Genomic DNA, 22,731 nt, shown 5'->3' with positions numbered 1-22,731 from the left:
CCCTCTCTAAGCAGGCAGCAAGGGACCACATGAGGAAACTGGTTGGGGAGAAAAACACAGTCAGAGTGGTCAAATTACCCCAATCCCACAGGTGCAGAATTAAATCTTGGGCGATGCCAGGATCGCAGGCTTGTGTTTAATTGGTGAGTATGCCTAGGTGCACATAACTGCCTATCTCAGCTTGGTATATAGATGACAAGTAATGCCTGGTTTCTCATGCCTCCCAGCCAGCTGAAACTTCTGATCATCAATGCATTAACAGGGATCTTGCATCAACAACATTCTATTACTTGGACTTTGTGGGTTGCACAAGTGCTTAAATATTAAAATGTACATTAAAAAAAATCAGCCATACAATGCTGTAATTCCTGGTATTAAATTCAATAACTAAAATATCAGATTTCCCCCCAGACCACATGCTGCACCACGGAGAGGTGCAATGGATAGTCATGCTCCACTGCCATATGTTACAAGCTCCAGGGATTGGCTGAGCAGAACAGAGTTCAGACATCATACCAGATCAGTCCTGCATACCTCCCTGTGGCAGATGAATGTGGAATAGGCAGGGACCTGGAGAAGCTGTCTGGCCTCTCCCCCTGGGCAGAGAACAGTGCCCAACAGCAGCTGGGAGAGGATGGGAAGGGGAATTGTGTGTGGAAAATAATGAATAAAAAATAAACGTGGAATGGATTTAAAAATAAAAGTAACAGAATTGTAATGCTATTGTAGATCGTTAACAGAAAGAAGAAATAAATGGTTAAAAGGCCAAAAAGGAAAGTTCAATTTTACCAAAATGTTGGTTACAAGTGAAAACTTTCCTGAAGCTGTAGAAGTGCGTTTCATCAATAATCCACCCTACATTGCACCACTACATTCTTTGCAGAAGTTTTGTAAATTTCAACTAATATGAAACTTTTTTTTTGTCCATGATGTGACAAAAAAATCTCCCAAAAGTGGAGGGTACTGCATTATCTGAACCCTCAGATGGCATTTCAGCTTTGCTCACAGACACTAGTGATCTGCAAGCTCCCCATTTGCCTTCATATTTTGCTTTTCAAGTATTGCTGAAGTGGTTTCCACCTTCCACTGAAGTTGTGTTTAGCCACATCATCTCCTGCAACTACCATATTTTGTCATTTTGGTTCCCTATTTCCACTCTGATCACCAAGTTCTGTTGCAGGGCACTTGGGCAAGTCAATGCATAAAGGACAGTAAGTTAAGATGGGATCATGCGAGTTGATCCTCGGGCACTAAAACCTCATGTTTATTGGAGCAGTGCTATTTCACTATAATGTGCACAATTTACGCTGAAACAGAAATTCCCACATTTCCTTATTGAAATTATTCTCTGGGAACTATAGCTGATTTAACCCTGGGACAAAGGAACTGGATTTAGCATCAAATGCTGGGAGATGATGTTACTGAATCCAAATTAGAATAGCACCAATATAAAAGAAGCTTGAGAGAAAGTAATGGCCTATTTTTTTAAAAAACTAATAAAAGCCAATACTTCAATCCCACACTGCTAGGTGAACTGCATTGTGCAACTGTTCACAACTGGGAAGTTACATACTGCAGTTCCTATTCTGTCTTTACTGGTTACCATTTGGAATAACTGCTCCGAATCCGCTTCAATTCATGATCAATGCTTATTGTCCAAATGGCAGCATTCTTATTTTTGAATATTTACTGACTTATAGAACTGGTGGACTTCGAAGTAGTTAGATTCCTATTTTATGATATTCAAGGCAGTCACAGGAATCCACAGCACATTTTAAATTTCTTGGCTCATGTCTGGAATTCTGTCATCCTGATGTTTCTCCGGGGAGTTAGTCCTATGTTGTTGTAGTAATCTTATGATTGCTTTGAGGTGACTTCTAGGTGGAACTATCATACTGACATGACTAACTGGTTGATTTTGAAGTTTTAATAGCTTAAGAAATACCAGAGTAGATTGTTCAATTAATGATATTGCAGTGGTAAGCCAGAACTGTGGAATCAGTGCTGTGGTAATCAAGTAACAGTGGAATAAGTTGCTCATCAACTAACTTGCCCAGAGGTTAATTTGTATTATAGCAAAAACAGATCAAGAAAACCCTTCCAAGGAAGGATGTTTTGTAGTAAACTTGCAGAAATGTATACCTTCAACTACTGAAATGGCCTTTGCCTTGGTTTCCCAAGCGCCCAGAAAGTTAGCTAGCTTTGCACCCACATTATCCTTGCCTAGCATTATTTCCCTCTCACCCCCAACCCCATTCTATTTCTCGCTGACAAATGACCCAGATAGAACTGGTGGCACTCATATTGGAAGGGAAGGCCTGGTGGAGGGGTCAGTTTGAGAATGTGATTTGAACTCACAGCTGAATGTATGAGGCTGTTCAGAACTCACATACTGTATAACCTGACATGATATTGGTTGTAAAGTAGGACTCCCGATAAGAAACGAATGGAAGTTATTGGCGTGCAACTAGAGGCTGAACGACAGAACAACAAAACCAAAACAGCAAAGTGATAATGAGCAGCATTGTTCCACACAAATATACACAGGTAGAACATGGAAAAGATGTAAACCAAACATGGTTGATTACTAGGGCTGTAACAAACCAAGAGTTGTATTTTTTTGGCAAAGGACTGGGTATGAAAATGGCAGGGGGGGAATTCAAAGCCTTGGCAATAGTACACAGCAAAGCTTTGGGTGCCTATGAAATTTTGCCAAAGGAAACAGGGACTGGACTTGAACCAATACGATTAGCGCTGGGGAACAGGAATGCTGCTACAAATGCAAGGCGTTATTTGTGCCTTGTTAAATAAAATAAATGAATAAAGCTTCAAAATACACGAGTTTTGTTACAGCCCTAATAATAACCAGTAAACAACAGAGGCTAGCACAGGACAAAACCTCCAGGGCTAAATACTGGTGGCTCAGTGACTAAGAAATCAGAGAGGAATATGCTACATTTGTACTGTGCACTACTGCACCCATGATCTCTTGCAAAATGCAATGCATTCAGTCGTGTAACCTGATAAAATGTAACAAGGATGCTGGCAGGAAAGGAGATCGGTCAGCACCCATCTGGTGGGCAGTGCGATGGTCTTCGAGAAGAGGGAGGGGTTGTTGTAGGTCTTGAACAGGAGGTGAGGGGGCAGTATTTGAGGTCTTTCCACTGCCACAGCAGCTAGTGCAAATAGTCGTCCACTCTGGCAAATGAACAGGATCCAATCCCTGCACGTGCCATCAGCCGAAGGCATTCGGAGGCCTGGCCCAGTGCAAGCATCAATGGTGGCTGCTTTGGCAGATTCTGAGATTCTGTGCATGAAAGAGAGGAACAAACAAACAAGGTCGGTTTTACCATTGCACCACCATGCATGCTATAGCCCTACAAATCATACAGATCAGCGCCATTTTCATTGCTCCTCATCTAAGATGCTGCATTTTTACTCATTCTTTTCTCCTCCCAAAGAAAGGTTTCTGGCCTAAAGACATCAACTGGGAAGTTGCAATCATATCAGGGGTTAATCAGATTACCTCAGATTTTCTTCCATTGAGAGGGGCACATCTTTCACCTGGTGTTCCATCCAGCAGCTAGGCTGAGAACAAGCAACATTTATCATCTGACCTTAGTCTCAAATCCATTGGATGCTGCTTGGAGAAGCTGTATCCTCGCCATCCAGTTACCATTTTGAAATGTTGTTGCATTTCTGGAGCATGTTGTTAGTGTGTGCTTAGCTGACCATGAGGATTGAGGCTGCCAGGCAGCAGAAAACCAGCACCCCCAGCAAGAATGTGACACATTCCCAGGCCAGGTCAGGTCTGACATTATTTGGCACTGATGCAATGAATTTTTACTTTGGTTCACTGAGCCATTTTAATCTGGAGGTTTGAAGACTGGCTGGCATTAGTCAGAAAAAATATTCAATAATAACTTCCCTCAGAGAGTGTTGCACTGTCAGAGGTACTGTCTTTCGGATGAGACATTAATCCGAGGCCCCATCTGCCCTCTCGGGTGGATATTTCGAGGAAGAGCAGGGGAGTTCTCCCGGTGTCCTAGCCAAACATTTATGCCTCAACCAACACCTACAACAGATGATCTGGTCATTTATTTCATCGCTTTAAGGGGCCCGAAGGCGGGTGGAGCGACAACGGTGGTGGGGCCGATTGGGAGTAATGTGGAGTTGGGGGAACATTTCTGGTCCTCCTGACGCCACGGGAATGAAATATAACATTTTCTCAAAAACAAAACTCAGCTTTTGTTGGTGACTGCTGCTTAGGCCTCAGCAGCCGCTGAAGAATCCCAAGTGGAGCAGCTCAGGCTCCTTCTCCACTCATCGGTAACCAATTTCACAGGGCAGAGGGATGCTAAACAGGTGTTAAGCCCCTCATTTACATATGTAAAAGGCATAATGTTTGTTATATGTGGCTGCCAGAAAAACAGTCTGACTCAATATCAGGTTGGATGTCTTTCAGGCTTAATTTGGCCATGGGACATTGGTCCCCGAAATTGGCTGTCGTAAAACTGGCGCAATAAGGTCCAATTTACATAAGAACATAAGAAATAGGAGCAGTAGGCCAATCGGCCCCTCGAGCCTGCTCCGCCATTCAATAAGATCATGGCTGATCTGATCCTAACCGCCAATCTACTATCACAGAACCATCTCCTGAATCTAACAGAATTAGACACACGAAATAGGAGCAGGACCAGGCTACACGGCCCCTGGGCCCGCTCCGCTACCCACAGGGCCATGACCGATCCGAACCTAGACTCATGTCCAAATTCCTGCCCGCTCCCCGTAACCCTTAATTCCCTTTACTTCTAGGAAACTGTCTATTTCTGTTTTAAATTTATGTAATGATGTAGTTTCTACAGCTTTTTGGGGCAGCATATTCCATGGACCTACCACCCTCTGAGTGAAGTAGTTCCTCCTCAACTTAGTTTTGAGAGAGCAGCCCCTTATTCTAAGACTATGCCCCCTAGTTCTAGTTTCACCCATCATCGGGAACATCCCCCCCGCATCCACCCGATCCAACCCCTTCACAATCTTATGTTTCAATAAGATCGCCTCTCATTCTTCTGAACTCCAATGAGTAGAGTCCCAATCTACTCAACCTCTCCTCATATGTCCATCCCCTCATCCCCGGGATTAACCGAGTGAACCTTCATTGTACTGACTCGAGAGCAAGTATGTCCTTTCTTAAGTATGGACACCAAAACTGTATGCAGTATTCCAGGTACGGTCTCACCAATACCTTGTACAACTGAAGCAATACCTCCCTATTTTTATATTCTATCCCCCTAGCAATGAAAGCCAACATTCCATTGGCCTTCTTAATCACTTGCTGCACCTGCATACTAACCTTTTGAGTTTCGTGCACCAGGACCCCCAGATCCCTTTGTACTTCAGTACTTTCCAGTTTCTTGCCATTAAGATAATAACTTGCTCTACGATTTTTCCTGCCAAAGTGCATAACCTCACACTTTCCAGTATTGTATTCCATCTGCCAAATCTCTGCCCACTTACTTAGCCTGTCGATGTCCCCTTGCAGGTTTTTTATGTCCTCCTCACTCACTACTTTCCCTCCCATCTTAGTATCATTTTCTACCCCAATCACTATTCAAAAGGACTCAAAGCTGCTCAACAGACCCTTGCTCTTTTTTTTGCTGCTTACCTAAAATAGCACTATTAAGGGCAGCACAGATAGGTTCCCTCTGGATAGGGTCAAGCTGCTGCCCAACTGGACAGCTCCAAGGATCAGAGTACGCTAGCAGGCTAAATGCATCCTGGAGAAGATAAAAAACAGTGTCACAGCAGCGATTAAAAAAAACTTTATCACCACACCAGATTTCCCTGCTCCCCATTTCATTTTCGTAACTTGTACTCTCCCAAATGTAGGTATCTCCTTCATCCTAAACAATAGATGACGTGCTCTCAGGCCACTGCCAATGCTGTTCTTCAGCTAGAGGGTGCTCAACAGCAGCATGTAAGGAGGGTTCTGGCCTTTTATTGACAGCTCCTCATAGCAGTGTGGCAAAGATCAAGTCGTCAGTGGAGTGAACAGTGCTCTTTCCCCATCTCTCTGTGACACAACCTTCTGATGCGTAAGCACATCACAAGATCCAATTGGATTAAAAAACAAAAATGTTGATATTTGTTTGTCCAGAAAGGATTTGGAAAAGAGTTGCATTTAAATGTTGGGGTTTCAAAGCAATGTGTATTCAGAAGTTTAAAAAAGACAATTTGTTAGTCTAGTGTATGTACCTTTATAAGAGCCCCTGTGTACTGTAATACCGGTAGTGACCACTCGGGCTATATAAGCCTGTATAGTGTCTTGTATCTTTTAGTTCACCTCCAGACTTTGTTCAGTAAACACCTGTTAAACCAACTCCTGCATTCCGTGTCTCCATTAACACATGGATACAACAGTGGCGACGAATTGGAAACGGACTTACCTGCAATTCGGCAGCACCTCAAGGAGATCGATTCCTCAGACGAAGGTCGAAGGAAAAAAAAAACTGTGGTTTCACCAGCTAGCCGGGCTGGTGGCAGGTACTGCACTAATCCTTCCTGGGCGGCGGGCTGGGGCTCGATCGGGTGGCTCTGCAGCGGGGCCGAGCAGCGAGTCGGAAGGCGGAGGCAAACAGAGACGGAGGGTGGAGCACTCGGGAGACGGCCGGCGCTGCAAAGCAGGTCGGCGTTCGGACCAAGCAGAGGGAGGGAAAAGTCCCAGAGAGTCCGGCGGGAACGAGTCTCCAACTATTAAAAATATCTGCGTAAATAAAAACCGCGGAGAACAGCGTTGTCAGCAGCGGCGGGAAAGCGCGGGAGGCGCCATTTTTTCTCGGCAGGGAAGAAAGGAAAGCGCGGGAGGTGCCATTTTTGATTTTCAGGATGCCTAAGACTGGCAATATTACTGCTTTCGATAGTGATATAGAGGATTGGACCACATATGTGGAAAGAGTGGAGGTATATTGCACAGCGAATGAAGTAGAGAATGATAAAAAGGCATCGGTACTTCTAAATCTGATGGGCGCAAGGACATACGGGCTGTTACGAAACTTAATCACTCCAGCCAAACCGATAGACAAGAATTTTAAGGAGATTGTCGATACCCTACAGGAGCACTTAAACCCAACACCGCTGCTGATAGCGGAACGATTCAAATTCTTCAGGAGGAATCAGCACAAGAATGAAAGTAACGCTGATTACCTCACCGAATTAAGAAAGCTGTCAAAGCACTGCCAATTCGGGGCAGGACTGGCAGATTCTCTACGAGACAAATTCGTCTGCAGTCTCCTAAGTGAAGGAACACAGAAACGGCTACTTTCTGAGAAAGATTTGACACTGGACAAGGCTTTCAGTGTGGCTGTATCATACGAAGCAGCAGCAAGAGGAGCTGCAGAGATACAGCAAAAGCCACAGGACTTCGGCACCCATGAAATGACACGGGGTTTCGAGAGATGTTATCGCTGCGGCAGATCCACCCATGACCAGAGGGACTGCTGGTTCAAGGACAAAGCATGCAGGCAATGCGGAAAGATGGGACACATTGCACGTGTATGCCGATCTGGAAACAAAAAATCCACTGACAGAAAAAAAATCAATAAGGAAAAGTACAGAAAGGTACAAATGATGACAGACAGTAGCTCCGAAGACCAGAAGAGCGATAGCGACTCCGGAAACAAGAGACTAAGCTGTCTCAAATTACATAATGTAATTGCCAAAGAAGATTACCAGACCATTTGGGTTACCCTCATGATAGCGGGGTCCCCAGTTAAAATGGAGCTAGATACAGGATCAGCTCTGACCGTCATAAGTCGACGGGATTACGAGCGGCTATTTCCGCATATACTTTTGAAAGACACATCCATTATCTTGAAGACATATACGGGGCAGAAAGTATACCCCAGGGGGAAAATAAGGGTGCCTGTTGTATACAACGGCAAAGAAATACAGAAGTTGTATTTATACGTTCTGCAAGATGGTGGTCCACCGCTGTTGGGACGTGAATGGATCAGGAAGATACGTTTAGACTGGCACTCCATTCAGGCACTGACGGTGACCAGTAAGAAAAAAAATGATGATGACGTCATACCTGAACGATTAAAAGACATCTTGGCCAACGCCAAAGAAGTGTTTCAACAGGAACTAGGAACCTTGAAAGGCGTCACCGCCTCAATAAAAGTGGAAGATGCGGCAATTCCCAAGTTTTTTAAGGCAAGGCCGGTGCCATACGCAATTCGTCCAGCAGTCGAGGCAGAGCTGGAGAATTTGGAAAAGGCAGGCGTGTTATCCAAGGTAGATTGGAGCGAGTGGGCAACACCCATCGTCCCGGTCATGAAGAAAACGTTGAATAATGATAAATCCGAAGAACAGAGAAAAATTCGCATCTGTGGGGACTTCAAGGTGACTGTAAACCCGGTCCTTCACACGGTACAGTATCCTCTTCCGAAGATAGAAGATATTTTCGCCTCACTATCTGGAGGGAAACGTTTCACCAAAATTGACTTGGCACAGGCATATCTACAGATGGAGGTTGAGGAGGCCTCTAAAAAGTATCTCACGATAAACACACACAAAGGCCTGTACCAGTACAATCGACTGGTTTTCGGAGTAGCATCAGCTCCAGCTATCTGGCAAAGAGCTATGGAGCAAGTCCTGCAAGGGATTCCGGGGACTCAATGCTACCTAGACGACATCCTTGTAATAGGAGAAAACGACAACGAGCACCTTGCCAATTTGGAGCAGGTGCTCACTAGGCTGAGAGAACGGGGCCTACGAGCAAATCGCCCCAAGTGTGAATTTTTCCAGAAACAAATATCATATTGTGGCCATATAATTAACAAAGAAGGGTTGCATAAGTCACCTGAAAAAATTGAAGCGGTCATAAAAGCCCCAGCACCTGAAAATGTCTCACAATTAAGGTCGTTCCTGGGATTGATAAATTACTATCATAAATTTTTACCGAACTTGTCAACTGTTCTGCACCCTCTTAACGCACTGCTACAAACGGGAGTAATTTGGAAATGGAGCGAAGACTGTAAACGTGCCTTCCATAAATGCAAAGGCTTGATCAAGTCCAAGGAAGTGTTGGCTCATTACAACCCATCACTGCCAATCAGACTGGCGTGCGATGCATCCCCTTACGGCGTAGGAGCGGTATTATCGCATAGATTCCCTGATGGCTTGGAGCGGCCGATAGCTTTTGCGTCACGCTCATTGAACTCAGCTGAGCGTAACTATGCCCAGATCGACAGGGAAGCACTCAGCCTGGTATGGGGAGTGAAGAAATTCAACCATTACCTACACGGACAAAAATTTACCTTGTTGACTGACCATCAACCCCTCGTCTCCATATTCAACCCTAAAAAGGGCGTTCCCATTATGACAGCGCAAAGGCTACAGAGGTGGTCCCTTTTCCTAGGGGCACACCAATATGACATAGAATACAAAGGATCAAAACAGCATGGGAATGCTGACGGTTTATCGCGCCTACCGTTGGCAACGGTAGAAGAGGCACCTACAGTGGACCCAGTGGAGATGTTCCACTCAACCATAGTGGAATGTCTACCAGTAACAAATTCTACTATTGAAAAGGAAACGAGAAATGACCCGACTCTCTCACGAGTCTACGATTTAACGGTGAAGGGATGGCCAGCACATGGTGAACCACTGTTGCCAGCATTCTCGCAAAGAAGAGAACAGCTGTCAGTGTGCCGAGGAACCTTGACGTGTGGATCCAGAGTGGTGATTCCACCCAAACTCCAGGATAAAGTGCTAAAGGAGCTTCACGAGGGGCATCTGGGTGGAGTGAAAATGAAGAACCTAGCCAGAGCGTTTGTGTGGTGGCCAGGTATCGATGGAGACATCGAAGAAATGACCAAGAGCTGTCTAGGATGCCAGAAGGTCCAAAATGCCCCACCACAAGCCCCTCTACATCCATGGGAGTGGCCCTCATCTCCATGGCAAAGGGTACACATCAACTTTGCTGGTCCATTTATGGACTCAATGGACTTAATCGCGGTTGATGCACACTCCAAGTGGCCGGAGGTAATAAAGATGTCCTCCACCACCACGGAAAAAACCATCACAGTATTAAGGACCATATTTGCCAGGAATGGGCTGCCTGAACAGATCTGTTCTGATAATGGACCGCAATTTGTGTCCGTTGAATTCAGGAAGTTCTTAAAAAACAATGGGGTTAAGCACTACACGTCCGCCCCATACCATCCCGCCACCAATGGATTAGCTGAAAGGTTTGTCCAGACCTTCAAGAAGGCCATAAAGGCCATGGGTAATGAAGACATAAATCTACAACATAAGGTAGATAACTTCTTGTTTGCGTACAGGAATGCAACACATGTGGTTACAAACCAAACTCCCGCCATGATGTTTTTCAATAGAAGACTAAGATGCCGGCTGGATTTGATCAAGCCAAACATCAGAAGGGACGTAGAGAACCGGCAATTTCAAGGCATGAATGAAAGGCCAACTAGAACCTTCCAGATAGGTCAACAAGTTTTGGCCCGGGACTACCGTACCGAGAAATGGCAGCCTGGAACTATTTGCACACGACTGGGACCGCTGATGTATACCGTGGACATTGGAGAAAGCATAATAAGGCGCCATGCTGACCAGATCATAGAGTCATCCGAAAAGGGACAACCTACACCACAACGCTATACGCCTAATGATGAAGCAGAGACACCCATAGTATCTACCTCCGATCCGGTGATACTGGAACCAGATGAACCCGACACTGGCATTCAAGCCGAATCGACCTTGCCAAAAGAACCTACTACACCGCCGAAAACTACTACACCACCGAGGCGTTATCCGGACCGAGTCAGGAAGCCTCCAGAGAGACTGACTTATAATTGATTAACTGCAGCAAATGTGTAGATTATTGTTCTTGTAAACATGTTAATTAATGATTACTTAAAATGTTATGTACTAATTATCTAAAAGGGGAGGAATTGTAGTGTATGTACCTTTAAGAGCCCCTGTGTACTGTAATACCGGTAGTGACCACTCGGGTATATAAGCCTGTATAGTGTCTTGTATCTTTTAGTTCACCTCCAGACTTTGTTCAGTAAACACCTGTTAAACCAACTCCTGCATTCCGTGTCTCCATTAACACACGGATACAACAGTTAGTCTGCCTCAACAATTACTAAACACCTCACACCCATTGTGTTTGAAAGGGTGGTCTGGCATAGGCCCTCCTCATTGAAAGAGTGATTAAAAAAATAGGGCCAGAAAGACTCCCTGATGATCAAGTTTTAAAAAGAAAGCTGTGAGGACAAGCTTTCGCCAGACTCAGGAGGTTAGAATGCAAGAAGGTAATTAGAAGTTATTTTGTTTAAGTCAAGCAAGATGATTCACTAATGTGGGGAAGCATAGTATTCTAATGTTTAGTATTACGTGAAGACAATTTGTACTGATTGAACCAAGCTAAGTCCGATCTTAACAATTGCTCTGTATGTTCCTTGCTGTGAAATAAAGTAGCTTAATGATTCATATCTGGCCTTGTCTTACCAAATTTTTTCTCGATCTGCCTTTGAAAAGATTGGAGAGGTGCATGTGGAAGCACAGCCTTAAAATACAAGGCCAAGATACAAATAGTTAACAACAGAAAATGCTGGAAATACTCAGCAGGCCAGGCAGCATCCGTGGAGAGTACAAATAGTTAAGCTGCTTTATTTTACAGAAAGTGAATATACAAAGCAATAGTTATGATTAGGCTCATTTAGTTCATCAGTGCAACTTGTCTTCATGCAAGAATACAAAATAATGAACATGTTACACTTACCCACATTAGTGACTTGTCTTGCTTGATTTAAACAAAATAACTGTCGTCCTGTATTCTAATCTTCCAAGTCTGACAATAGCTTGCCATTGCAGCTCAGCTGTTTAATAAACTTGATTGTCAGTGAGTCTTTTGTCCCTATTTTTATCTCCCACCATTCACAACCAGAAGGAAGGGCCTAGGCCAGACAATCCCTGCCTAGTGCCCGGGACCAGCAACCTCTCAACACCATGGGTGCAAGGTGTTTATCAATTAGAGACAAGCTAACAAAATGCTTAATTTTCCCAAAGACTGAAAACAATGTTACACAAGATAAGGGCTCATGGGGTTGGGGGTAATATATTAGCATGAAGAGAGGATTGGTTAATGGACAGAAAACAGAAAGTAGGGATAAATGGGTCATTTTCAAGTTGGCAGGCTGTAACTAGCGGGGTGCTGCAAGGATCAGTGCTGGGGCCTCAGCTAGTTACAATCTATATTAATGACTTAGATGAAGGGACCGAGTGCAATGTATCCAAGTTTGCTGACGATACAAAGCTCAGTGGGAAAGTAAACTGTGAGGAGGACACAAAGAGATATCGACAATGAGTGGACAATAAGGTGGCATTGGAGTCTAATTTGGGGAAATGTGATGTTATTCACTTTGGTAGGAAGAATAGAAAAACAGAATATTTTTTAAATGGTGAGAAACTATTAAATGTTGGTGTAGAGAGAGATTTAGGTGTCCTCATACAAGAAACACAGAAAGTTAGCATGCAAGTACAGCAAGCAATTCGGAAGGCAAATGGCATGTTGGTCTTTATTGCAAGGGGGTTGGAGTACAAGAGTAAGGAAGTCTTGCTACAATTGTACAGGGCTTTGATGAGACCACACCTGGAGTACTGTGAACAGTTTTGGTCTCTTTATCTGAGGAAGGACATACTTGCCTTACAGGTGGTTCAACAAAGGTTCATTAGATTGATCCCTGGGATGAGAGGGTTGTTCTATGAGGAAATTTTGAGTAGATTGGGCCTATACTCTCTGGAGTTTAGAAGAATGAGAAGTGATCTCATTGAAACATATAAGATTCTGAGGGGGATTGACAGGGTAGATGCTGAGAGGTTATTTCCCCTGGCTGGAGTGTCTAGAACTAGGGGGCATAGTCTCAGAATAAGGGGTCAGCCATTTAAGACTGAGATGAGAAGGAATTTCTTCACTGAGAGGGTTGTGAATCTTTGGAATTCTCTACCCCAAAGGGCTGTGGATGCTGAATTGTTGAATATATTCAATGCTGAGATAGATAGATTTTTGGATTCTAGGGGAAATCAAGGGATAGGGAGATCGGGCGGGAAAGTGGAGTCGAGGTCGAAGATCCGCCATGATCTTATTGAATGGCGGAGCAGGCTCGAATGCCCGTATGGCCTACTCCTGCTCCTAATTGTTCTGTTCTTATAAAATATCTTTAATGCCTAGCTTATTAGCATTTTAACCACCTATGTCACAGGGTTTTTTTTAATTTTTTTAAAGACTTGTGTGAATACAGTTTAAATTTTTTTTTTTTTTTTTTTTTTTAAATGCAACTCTCTTTCAAATTCTTTGTGGTAAAATAGTCAAAACATGACAGGTGACAAATAGCACTAGCGGTTGATCAAGCACGATTTCTAATCAAGAATAAGTTTCAATCCCAGCCACAATTGGCCCTCAAATTAATCACTTCTCACTAGGCCAGCCAGATGGAGAATTGTGCTGGTTATTCTAACACAGCTGGTACAAACTGGCAATCTAACTATATTTTTGAACCATCTGATGTTGTCTAGTAAAGGATGTGGAGTGTAAAGGATTTCATATGGTGCAGTCAGTGAAGTGGAATATTTTGTGTTGCTTCTTCCTAGATGTGGCTTTGGAAAATCTGCACCTTTTGGAAGCTGATTATAAAGTGGAACAGCCAGAGGGCTGGCAATGGGGCCACCAGTCAGTCAATCCTCTTTGCTGGAACTTTTAAAACAAATAGTATTATATGCAATACCTGCAACATTTTTTTGTGCGTGGCATTTTTTCCATATTCTCGGCAAAGTTGTTCACTCAAGGCTTGCAACTCCCGTCCAAACTGGATCATGCGCTCTGTTGCTGCTTGGTTACCTCCGCAGAGCTGGCGCTGAGGGCAGCTGTCCTCTGTAATGGGAGAATTAATTTATACAAAAGAATATCAAAAATCTGACAAAGACTCATCACAATAATGACACAAACTAAATTTAGGATTTTCCAAACAATGGGGACTTCCTGTAAGTTAACTGCTGCATTTTAGCCAAAAGATCAGTGGCAAAATATTTGTAGTTTTGACACCGTAGAGTTCAATTTAAAAAAAAATGAATGCCAAGTTAACAGTCCGGTTATACACACTACACACACTTTGTTGTATTGCTCATGGTGCCAGAGGATAGCTGAAATGTGACAGCAGTACTTACAGGAAATGCATTCAATATGCAAGACTTTTAGTACTAGTGGACCTCTTGTGGCATTTGTCATGGTAAATTGGAGGATATAATCTATTATTGGTGCATGCGGTTGTCTTTTTCGTGCTTCTACCTCTACTCTTCTGCTGGTCTTTCTCCGTCCTGCTTCTTTTTCTCTCCTCTTCTGTTGTCTCTCTGTTTTGCCTTCTATTTTCATTCCCTTTCTCTTCATTTATGGTTATTTCTCTTTCTTGTTTTGTTTTGCTATTTCTGGTGAGAGGTGGTGGTGATGGTGAAGGGAGCTGCTGAAGGATGTAGGTAATATTTTCCCGCTGTGGCTGTGCACACCAGTCAGGCTGGGTAAGAGAGCTGGCAAGAGCCTCAGACTGCATTTTCTGATGGCTGGTGAGGTATCTAGGGAACATGCCATATTTTCTGGTGGGAAGTGCAGGAAGGGAGGCATATAAAAATTTCAGTGGTGCTGTTGTCTGGAAGGTGAGCAGTGCTTAAAAAAGCATCTAAAAAGTATTTTGGTGGGTTGGGAGTTGAGAAGAGAGGCAAAAAAAAAATTTTTGACAAGGCGAGTGGAGCCAGGAGGGAGGAATATATATTTAAAATATAGCGCACAGCTGTAAGCAAAATATTATCTGGCTCGAGGGCTGAAGGCTCAATGTAAAATTCTGGCAGGTGAATTGCCTAAAGCAGCCGGGGTGAGTGACAGGGATAGAAAGGCACAGTACGAGCTGCAGGCCAGAGGGAATATTGAAAATGTTTTACAATTTAAATTCAATACTCACACCTTTTGAAGGGCAGATTTTTAATGCTAAAAGTATTATGAGTGGTTATGATTGAGTCAGCAAAAATTGTAAATGCTCATAGGCTGCATTTTGAAAACTTAACTGCCATTGAAAGCAGTGAAGATTTGGATACAGGCTGCAGTAACTGACTAGGGTTCAGGTGTGGGTGGAGGCTGCTGAAAGTGTTGAAAATTTGGCAGCAACCCAGCGCATATAGGAGGGAAACTTAAATACTACTGAAAGAGAAAGAGGAAAAAAAGTCAGAAAATGCGGCTTGGGCCCACCCTGCACTTTCAAAGACTTTTGGCTGACACTGGTGGGCATCATAAGGACAGGACTTGATATTAATAGGTGGAGGCGGCATGGGAGAAGGAATAACCTCAGGGTGCAATGATGATTAATAGACAACTAGATAAGGGAACAGCATTGCTGATGAAGCATGATACAATTGAAGGAGCATTAGGGAAAATAGTGGGCTTGAGGAGGAATAGTTAGAATTAATGGGGGATGGGTGGGATTCAGGGGCAGATGAGTGAAGGTAATGTAATCGAGCAGGGATTGGATAAAATTATATATGTTTGTGGGGATGCCGCAGTGCATGGTGAAGGTGGTGCAATTCAGAGGAGAATAGAGGAAGCTGGAGAGATTAAAGGGGTATATTTGGATTTCAGAGAGAGTGGGATTGAGGGCACAGGGAGTTAAGGTTGAGCGAAAATTGCATGATTAGGCAGGGGGGCAGGAATTTTTGAGGAAGGCAAGGGTCGGAATACAGACAAATAAGGCCAAAAGGGGAAGAGGGAGCACCATCCACCCAAATCAAAAGCAGAAAAAAACCCATAGAAGATGACAGAGATGAAAAGAACAGAAAGTCACAGAGAAGCAAAAAAGAGGGTGATGTAGAGAAACAGTAACACAAAGAGAAGATTCACCAGGATGTTACCTGGGATGGAGCGCCTCAGCTATGAAGAAAGACTCAACAGGCTGGGGTTGTTTTCCTTGGAGCAAAGGAGGCTGAGGGGGGACCTGATTGAGGTGTACAAAATGATGAGGGGCATAGATAGGGTAGATAAAGAGGAACTTTTCCCCTTAGTAGGGGGGTCAATAACAAGGGGGCACAGATTCAGGGTAAGGGGCAGGAGATTTAGGGGGGATTTGAGGAGGAACTTTTTCACCCAGAGGGTGGTTGGAAGCTGGAACTCACTGCCTGAAAGGGTGGTAGAGGCAGGAACCCTCACAACATTCAAGAAGCATTTGGATGAGCACTTGAAATGCCATTGCATACAAGGCTATGGACCAAATGCTGGAAAATGGGATTAGACTGGACAGGGAGGGATGGGCGGCGCAGACACGATGGGCCGAAGGGCCTCTTTCTGTGCTGTAAAACTCTATGACTCTATGACTCAAAGATAGGCAAGAGAGTGTTCTTTCATTTACTGTGATCAATGTTATGTTTATTTTTATTTTATATATAAACAAAAATGAATTCATCTCCTGTGGCACTGCACATGGGAAAGACCAAGTGTAGTAGTCTTCAAGTGAAGCGGGGTTAGAACACAGGGGTTAATTGGACAGGGGCATGCAGATATAATTCAGTCTCCATTTTAAAATCATACTATAGGCCCATGTTTTTTTATTATAATACTAGTCAATCTCCTGTGACATCAAGACCAAGTGTAGTATTCAGGTCTTGCAAAATTTAAGGACAGGGGAGGTAACTGAACCCAGATGGGGGAGGGTGGGGCAAGGGGGGAAAACGGACAGGACAGGGAGAGGAGCGAAGGGACGGGGGAAGCGACAGTGAGATACCCTTCCACTAGTTCTGGAGTTCCTCCTCAGTAATAGGGGTTGCGGTGAGCAACCCTTCCCTCCACCAGTCCTAGATTTTCCTACGAGTGGGCGGGTCCAGCTGGCCTTCTCCCGGCCAAACTTGGTATTCTTTCTCAGCAGGTGGATAGGGGGGGGGGGGGGGGGGAAGGTGAGCTCTTGGGATCAGACAGGAGGTAAATGCGAGACATGGGTTTGGAGTGCACATGCGCAAGTGCATATAGCGTGGTAAATAAGGTTGGTGAGCTGCAGGCACGTCGCCACATGCCACAATGAAGCAATAACAGAGACCAGGATCAAAGAAGGGGAGGATTGGGAACTTAATATTCCTGGCTACAAGGCATGCAGGAAAGATAGGGAAGGAAAAAAGGAGGGGGCGGGGGTGGTGGCAGTATTGATCAAAAAAACTATGATAGCACTGGAAAGGGATGCTCTAGTTGAGGGGTCAAAGACAGAGTCTATTTGATTGGAATTAAGGAACAATAAAGGAGCTATTATACTACTGGGTGTATATGAAAGGCCACCAAATATTGGGAAGGAGATAGAGGAGCAAATATGCAGGCAAATTACAGAAAGATGCAAGAACTATAGAGTAGTGATAATGGAGGAATTCAATTATCCTACATATAGACTGGGATAGTAACAGTGTAAAGGGAAAAAGAGAGGGAGGAATTCCTGAAATGTGCACAAGAGAACTTACTTGATCAGTGTGTTTCCAGCCCAATGAGAAAGGAATCAGTGCTGGATTTAGTTCTGGGAACTGAAGTGGGGCACGTGGAGCATGTTTCAGTGGGGGAGCATTTGGGGAACAATGATCATAATACCATCAGGTTTAGAATAGTTATGGAAACAACAATAACTTGCATTTATGTAGCGGTATTAATGCAGTTAAATGTCCCAAGATGCTTCACAGGAGCGTTATCAAACAAAATTTGACACCACGCCACATAAGGAGATATTAGGACAGATGACCAAAAGCTTGAACAAGGAGGAAGGTTTTAAAAACATAAGTAGGAGCAGGAGTAGGCCATACGGCCCCTCGGGCCTGCTCCGCCATTCAATAGGATCATGGCTGATCCGAACCTAAACTCACGTCCACTTCCCTGCCCGCTCCCCGTAACCCCTAATTCCCTTATCAGCTAGGAAACTGTCTATCTCCGTTTTAAATTTATTTAATGTCGCAGCTTCCACAGCTCTCCGAGGTAGCAAATTCCATAGATTTACTACCCTCTGAGTGAAGAAGTTTCTCCTCATCTCAGTTTTGAAAGGGCAGCCCCTTATTCTAAGATTATGCCCCCTAGTTCTAGTCTCACCCATCAGTGGAAACATCCTCCCCGCATCCACCCGATCAAGCCCCCTCACAATCTTATATGTTTCGATAAGATCGCCTCTCATTCTTCTGAATTCCAATGAGTAGAGGCCCAACCTACTCAACCTTTCCTCATACGTCAACCCCCTCATCTCTGGAATCAACCGAGTGAACCTTCTCTGAACTGCCTCGAGAGCAAGTATATCTTTTCTTACAATATGGAAACCAAAACTGTACGCAGTATTCCAGGGGTGGCCTCACCAGTACCCTGTATAACTGAAGCAAGACTTACCTGCTTTTATACTCCATCCCCCTTGCAATAAAAGCCAAGATTCCATTGGCCTTCCTGATCACCTGCTGTACCTGCATACTAACCTTCTGTGTTTCATGCACCAGGACCCCCAGATCCCTTTGTACTGTAGCACTTTGCAGTTTCTCTCCATTTAGATAATAACTTGCTCTTTGATTTTTTCTGCCAAAGTGCATAACCTCACACTTTCCAACATTATATTCCATCTGCCAAATTTCTGCCCACTCACTTAGCCTGTCTATGTCCTTTTGCAGGTTTTTTATGTCCTCCTCACTCACTGCTTTCCCTCCCATCTTTGGATCGTCGGCAAACTTGGATATGTTGCACCAGGTCCCTTCCTCCAAATCGTTAATATAGATTGTAAAGAGTTGGGGTCCCAGCACTGACCCCTGTGGAACACCACTAGTCACTGATTGCCAACCCGAGAATGAACCATTTATCATCAACCCCCCCACGCACCACACACACACACCACCCCAACCAGTTGGTAACTAGAATTCTCTTCAAGGGAATTAAAAAAAAATTACAAAACATTTCTCCAAATTAGACAAGTAATTGAGTGGAAGCCAAAAGAAAATTTTAGTTAGTATTCATTTTAATCATTGAAACATAGAAGATAGGAGCAGGAGTAGGCCATTCGGCCCTTCAAGCCTGCTCCGCCATTCAATGAGATTATGGCGGATCATCCAAATTCAGTACCCTGTCCCTGCCTTCTCCCCATATCCCTTGATCCCTTTAGCCTTAAGAAATATATCCAACTCCTTCTTGAATATATTTAATGAACTGGCCTCCACCGCCCTCTGTGGCAGAGAATTCCACAGGTTCACCACTCTCTGGGTGAAGAAATCCCTCCTCATTTCAGTCCTAAATGGCTTACCCCTTATCCTTACTATAACCCCTGGTTCTGGACTCCCCGGCCATCAGAAATATCCTTCCTGCATCTAGTCTGTCCAGGCCTGACAGAATTTTATAGGTTTCGATGAGATCCCCTCTCAATCTTCTAAACTCCAGTGAGTATGAGCCCAATCGACACAATCTCTCCTCATACGTCATTCCTGCCATCCCAGGTATCAGCCTGGTGAATCTTCGCTGCACTCCTTCCATGGCAAGAACGTCCTTCCTCAGATAAGGTGACCAAAACTGCACACAATACTCAAGGTGAGGTCTCACCAAGGCCCTGTACAACTGCTGCAAGACATCCTTGTTCCTGTACTCGAACCCTCTTGCTACGAAGGCCAACATACCATTTGCCTTCTTAACCGCCTGCTGCACCTGCATGCTTACCTTCAGCGACTGGTGCACAAGGACACCCAGGTCTCTTTGCACTTCCCCTTCTCCCAACCTATTGCCATTCAAAAAATAATCTGCCTTTCTGTTTTTGCCACCAAAGTGGATAACCTCACATTTATCCACATTATAGTGCATTTGCCATGTTTCTGCCCAATCACCCAACCTGTCCAAATCGTACTGGAGTTTCAAGGCATCCTCCTCACAGCATACCCTCCCACCCAGCTTTGTGTCGTCTGCAAATTTGGAGATATTACATCCAATTCCCTCGTCCAGATCATTAATATATATTGTGAACAGCTGGGGTCCTAGGACCGATCCTTGCGGTACCCCATTAGTCACTGCCTGCCACTCGGAAAATGACCCGTTTATTCCAACTCTTTGCTTTCTGTCTGCCAACCAGTTCTCTATCCAAGTCAGTACCTTGCCCCCAATCCCATGTGCCTTAATTTTGCACGCTAATCTCTTATGCGGGACCTTATCAAAAGCCTTCTGAAAGTCCAAATACACCACATCCACTGATTCTCCCTTATCTATTTTACCAGTTACATCCTCAAAAAATTCCAGTAGATTAGTCAAGCATGATTTACCTTTTGTAAATCCATGTTGACTTTGTCCGATCCGGTCACTGCTTTCCAAGTGCTCTGCTATTACATCTTTTATAATGGACTCTAGCATTTTCCCCACTACCGATGTCAGGCTTACCGGTCTATAATTCCCCGCTTTTTCTCTACCACCTTTTTTGAATAGTGGGGTAACATTAGCTACCCTCCAATCCATGGGTACTGTTCCAGAGTCTATCGAGTTCTGGAAGATGACAAGCAATGCATCTACTATTTCTAGGGCCACTTCCTTAAGTACCCTAGGATGTAGATTATCAGGCCCTGGGGATTTATCGGCCTTCAGTCCCATCAATTTTCCTAACACCATTTCCCTACAAATACTGATTTCTTTCAGTTCCACCCTTTCATCAGACCCTATGTTCCCCAGCATCTCTGGGAGGTTATTTGTGTCCTCCTTTGTGAAGACAGAACCAAAATATGTATTTAGTTGGTCTACCATTACTTTGTTCCCCATTATAAATTCCCCTGATTCTGACTGCAAGGGACCTACGCTTGACTTCACCAATCTTTTTCTCTTCACATATCTATAAAAGCTTTTACAGTCAGTTTTTATGTTCCCTGCAAGCTTACTCTCATAATCTATTTTCCCTTTCTTAATTAATCCCTTTGTCCTCCTTTGTTGAATCCTAAACGGCTCCCAATCTTCAGGATTATTGCTTTTTCTGGCCAATTTATATGTCCGCTCCTTGGATCTTATGCTATCCCTAATTTCCCTTGTTAGCCACGGTTGAGTCACCTTTTTTGTTTTATTTTTATGCCAAACTGGGATGAACAAATTCTGTAGTTCATCCATTCGGTCTTTGAATGTTTGCCATTGCCTATCCACCGTCAACCCTTTGAGTGACATTCCCCAATCCATCTTACCCAACTCGCTCCTCAGACCATCGTAGTTTCCTTTATTTAAATTGAGGACCCTAGTCTCTGAGTCAACTACTTCATCAAAATCTATCTTTGGCTTTCCAATCGCTTTCCTCTCTCCTTCGCTTTCCTCTCTCCTTCGCTTTCCTCTCTTAAGAAGCGCATTAAAGAAGGAAAGACAAGTGGAGGCGAAGAGGTTTAGGGAGGGAATTCCAGTGCTCAAGGCCTGGGCAGCTGAAGGCATAGCTGCCAATGATGAAGCGATTAAAAATCGGGGATGCACAAGTGGCCAGAATTAGAGGAGCACAGAGATCTCGAAGGCTTGTAGGGCTCGAGGAGGCTACAGAAATAGGGAGGGGCGAGGCCATGGAGGGATATGAAAACAAGGATGAGAATTTTTAAATTGAGGCGTTGCCGGACTGGGAGCCAATATAGGTCAGTGAGCAAAGGGGTGATGGGTGAACGGGGCTTGGTGCGAATTAGGATGCAGGCAGCAGCGGATGAGCTCAAGTTTATGTAGGGTGGGAGATGGAAGGCTAGCCAGGAGAGCATTGGAATAGTCAAGTCTAGAGGCAACAAAGGCATAGACGAGGGTTTCAGCAGCAGATGAGCTGAGGCAGGGGTGGAGTCGGGCAATGTTATGGAGGTGGAAATAGACCAGTCTTGGTGGAGCGGATATGTGGCGGAAGCTCATCCCACCAAGGTTGCAAATGGTCTGGTTCAGCCTCAGAAAATTGCCAGGGAGAGGAATAGAGTTGGTGGCTAGAGAATAGAGTTTGTGGCAGGGATCGAAGACAATGGGCTGGATTTTCATTCAGAAGTCGGGAAGGAGGCGGGACTACAACTTTCGGGTTGTAGTCCCGCCTCCATTGAGATGCGGCCAATCCACGCGATTTTCACTTGATTGACTTTGTTGAGTCCGCCCAGCGGGCTCAGCAGGCCAATTAAGGGCCACCCGGCAACAGGTGACGTTACAGACTGAAATTTCATCTGTCAAGACGTTTTGACAGATGAAATATCAGTGTTTCACAGCTGTTTGAAGCTGTCAGACACTGACAGTCTTACTTCTAACCTGAGTCCTTCTACACAGACTCAGTTAGAAATCTCGCCGGCAATGAAAGCTGCAGGCTGTCACTTTTGACAGTTCACAGCCATTCTGCTTTCTGTGCCGGCTGAATGATGGACTCCCGAAGCCTACAGGAAGGAAGGCTGTAAAAGTAAGTACAGGTAATTTAAACTTCTTTACACACTTTAGACACACCAAACACACTTGCCTTTGCACTCATGCACATATCACTCACCTGAACACCGACATCTCGACCCCTCCAAGTCCTTCAACCCGACGGCTCGACTCCTCTAACTTGGCGTGGTTTGGAGCCATCGGGAATCCCACACGACAACCTTCAAAATAGGGATTAGGCTAAGAACTGCCCGTTAACTACCTGTTAACAGGCAGTTAATTGGCACTAATCCCTTCCCGCCTCGGGT

At 44.4% G+C, this 22,731-nt stretch overlaps 1 protein-coding gene across 2 annotated transcripts in view; it reads right to left on the bottom strand.

Annotated features, from left to right (window-relative positions):
* Positions 1–22,731, bottom strand: part of ranbp10 (RAN binding protein 10) — a 218,887-nt gene that overhangs the window by 4,145 nt on the left and 192,011 nt on the right. For both annotated transcript variants that reach the window (XM_085991316.1, XM_085991317.1), the window contains exons 12-14: positions 13,809–13,954; positions 5,666–5,777; positions 3,021–3,307 (exon numbers count right to left, since the gene is read on the bottom strand). In XM_085991316.1, coding sequence (XP_085847442.1) covers positions 3,177–3,307; positions 5,666–5,777; positions 13,809–13,954 — 389 coding nt within the window. In that variant the 3' untranslated portion in view covers positions 3,021–3,176. The remainder of the gene's footprint in view (positions 1–3,020; positions 3,308–5,665; positions 5,778–13,808; positions 13,955–22,731) is intronic.

Source organism: Somniosus microcephalus, chromosome 6 (assembly GCF_052327205.1).
Source record: "Somniosus microcephalus isolate GS21.2 chromosome 6, FLI_Smic_1.0, whole genome shotgun sequence".
Classification (NCBI taxonomy): Eukaryota; Metazoa; Chordata; class Chondrichthyes; order Squaliformes; family Somniosidae; genus Somniosus; species Somniosus microcephalus.
This window is presented reverse-complemented; position numbering and strand designations above follow the sequence as displayed.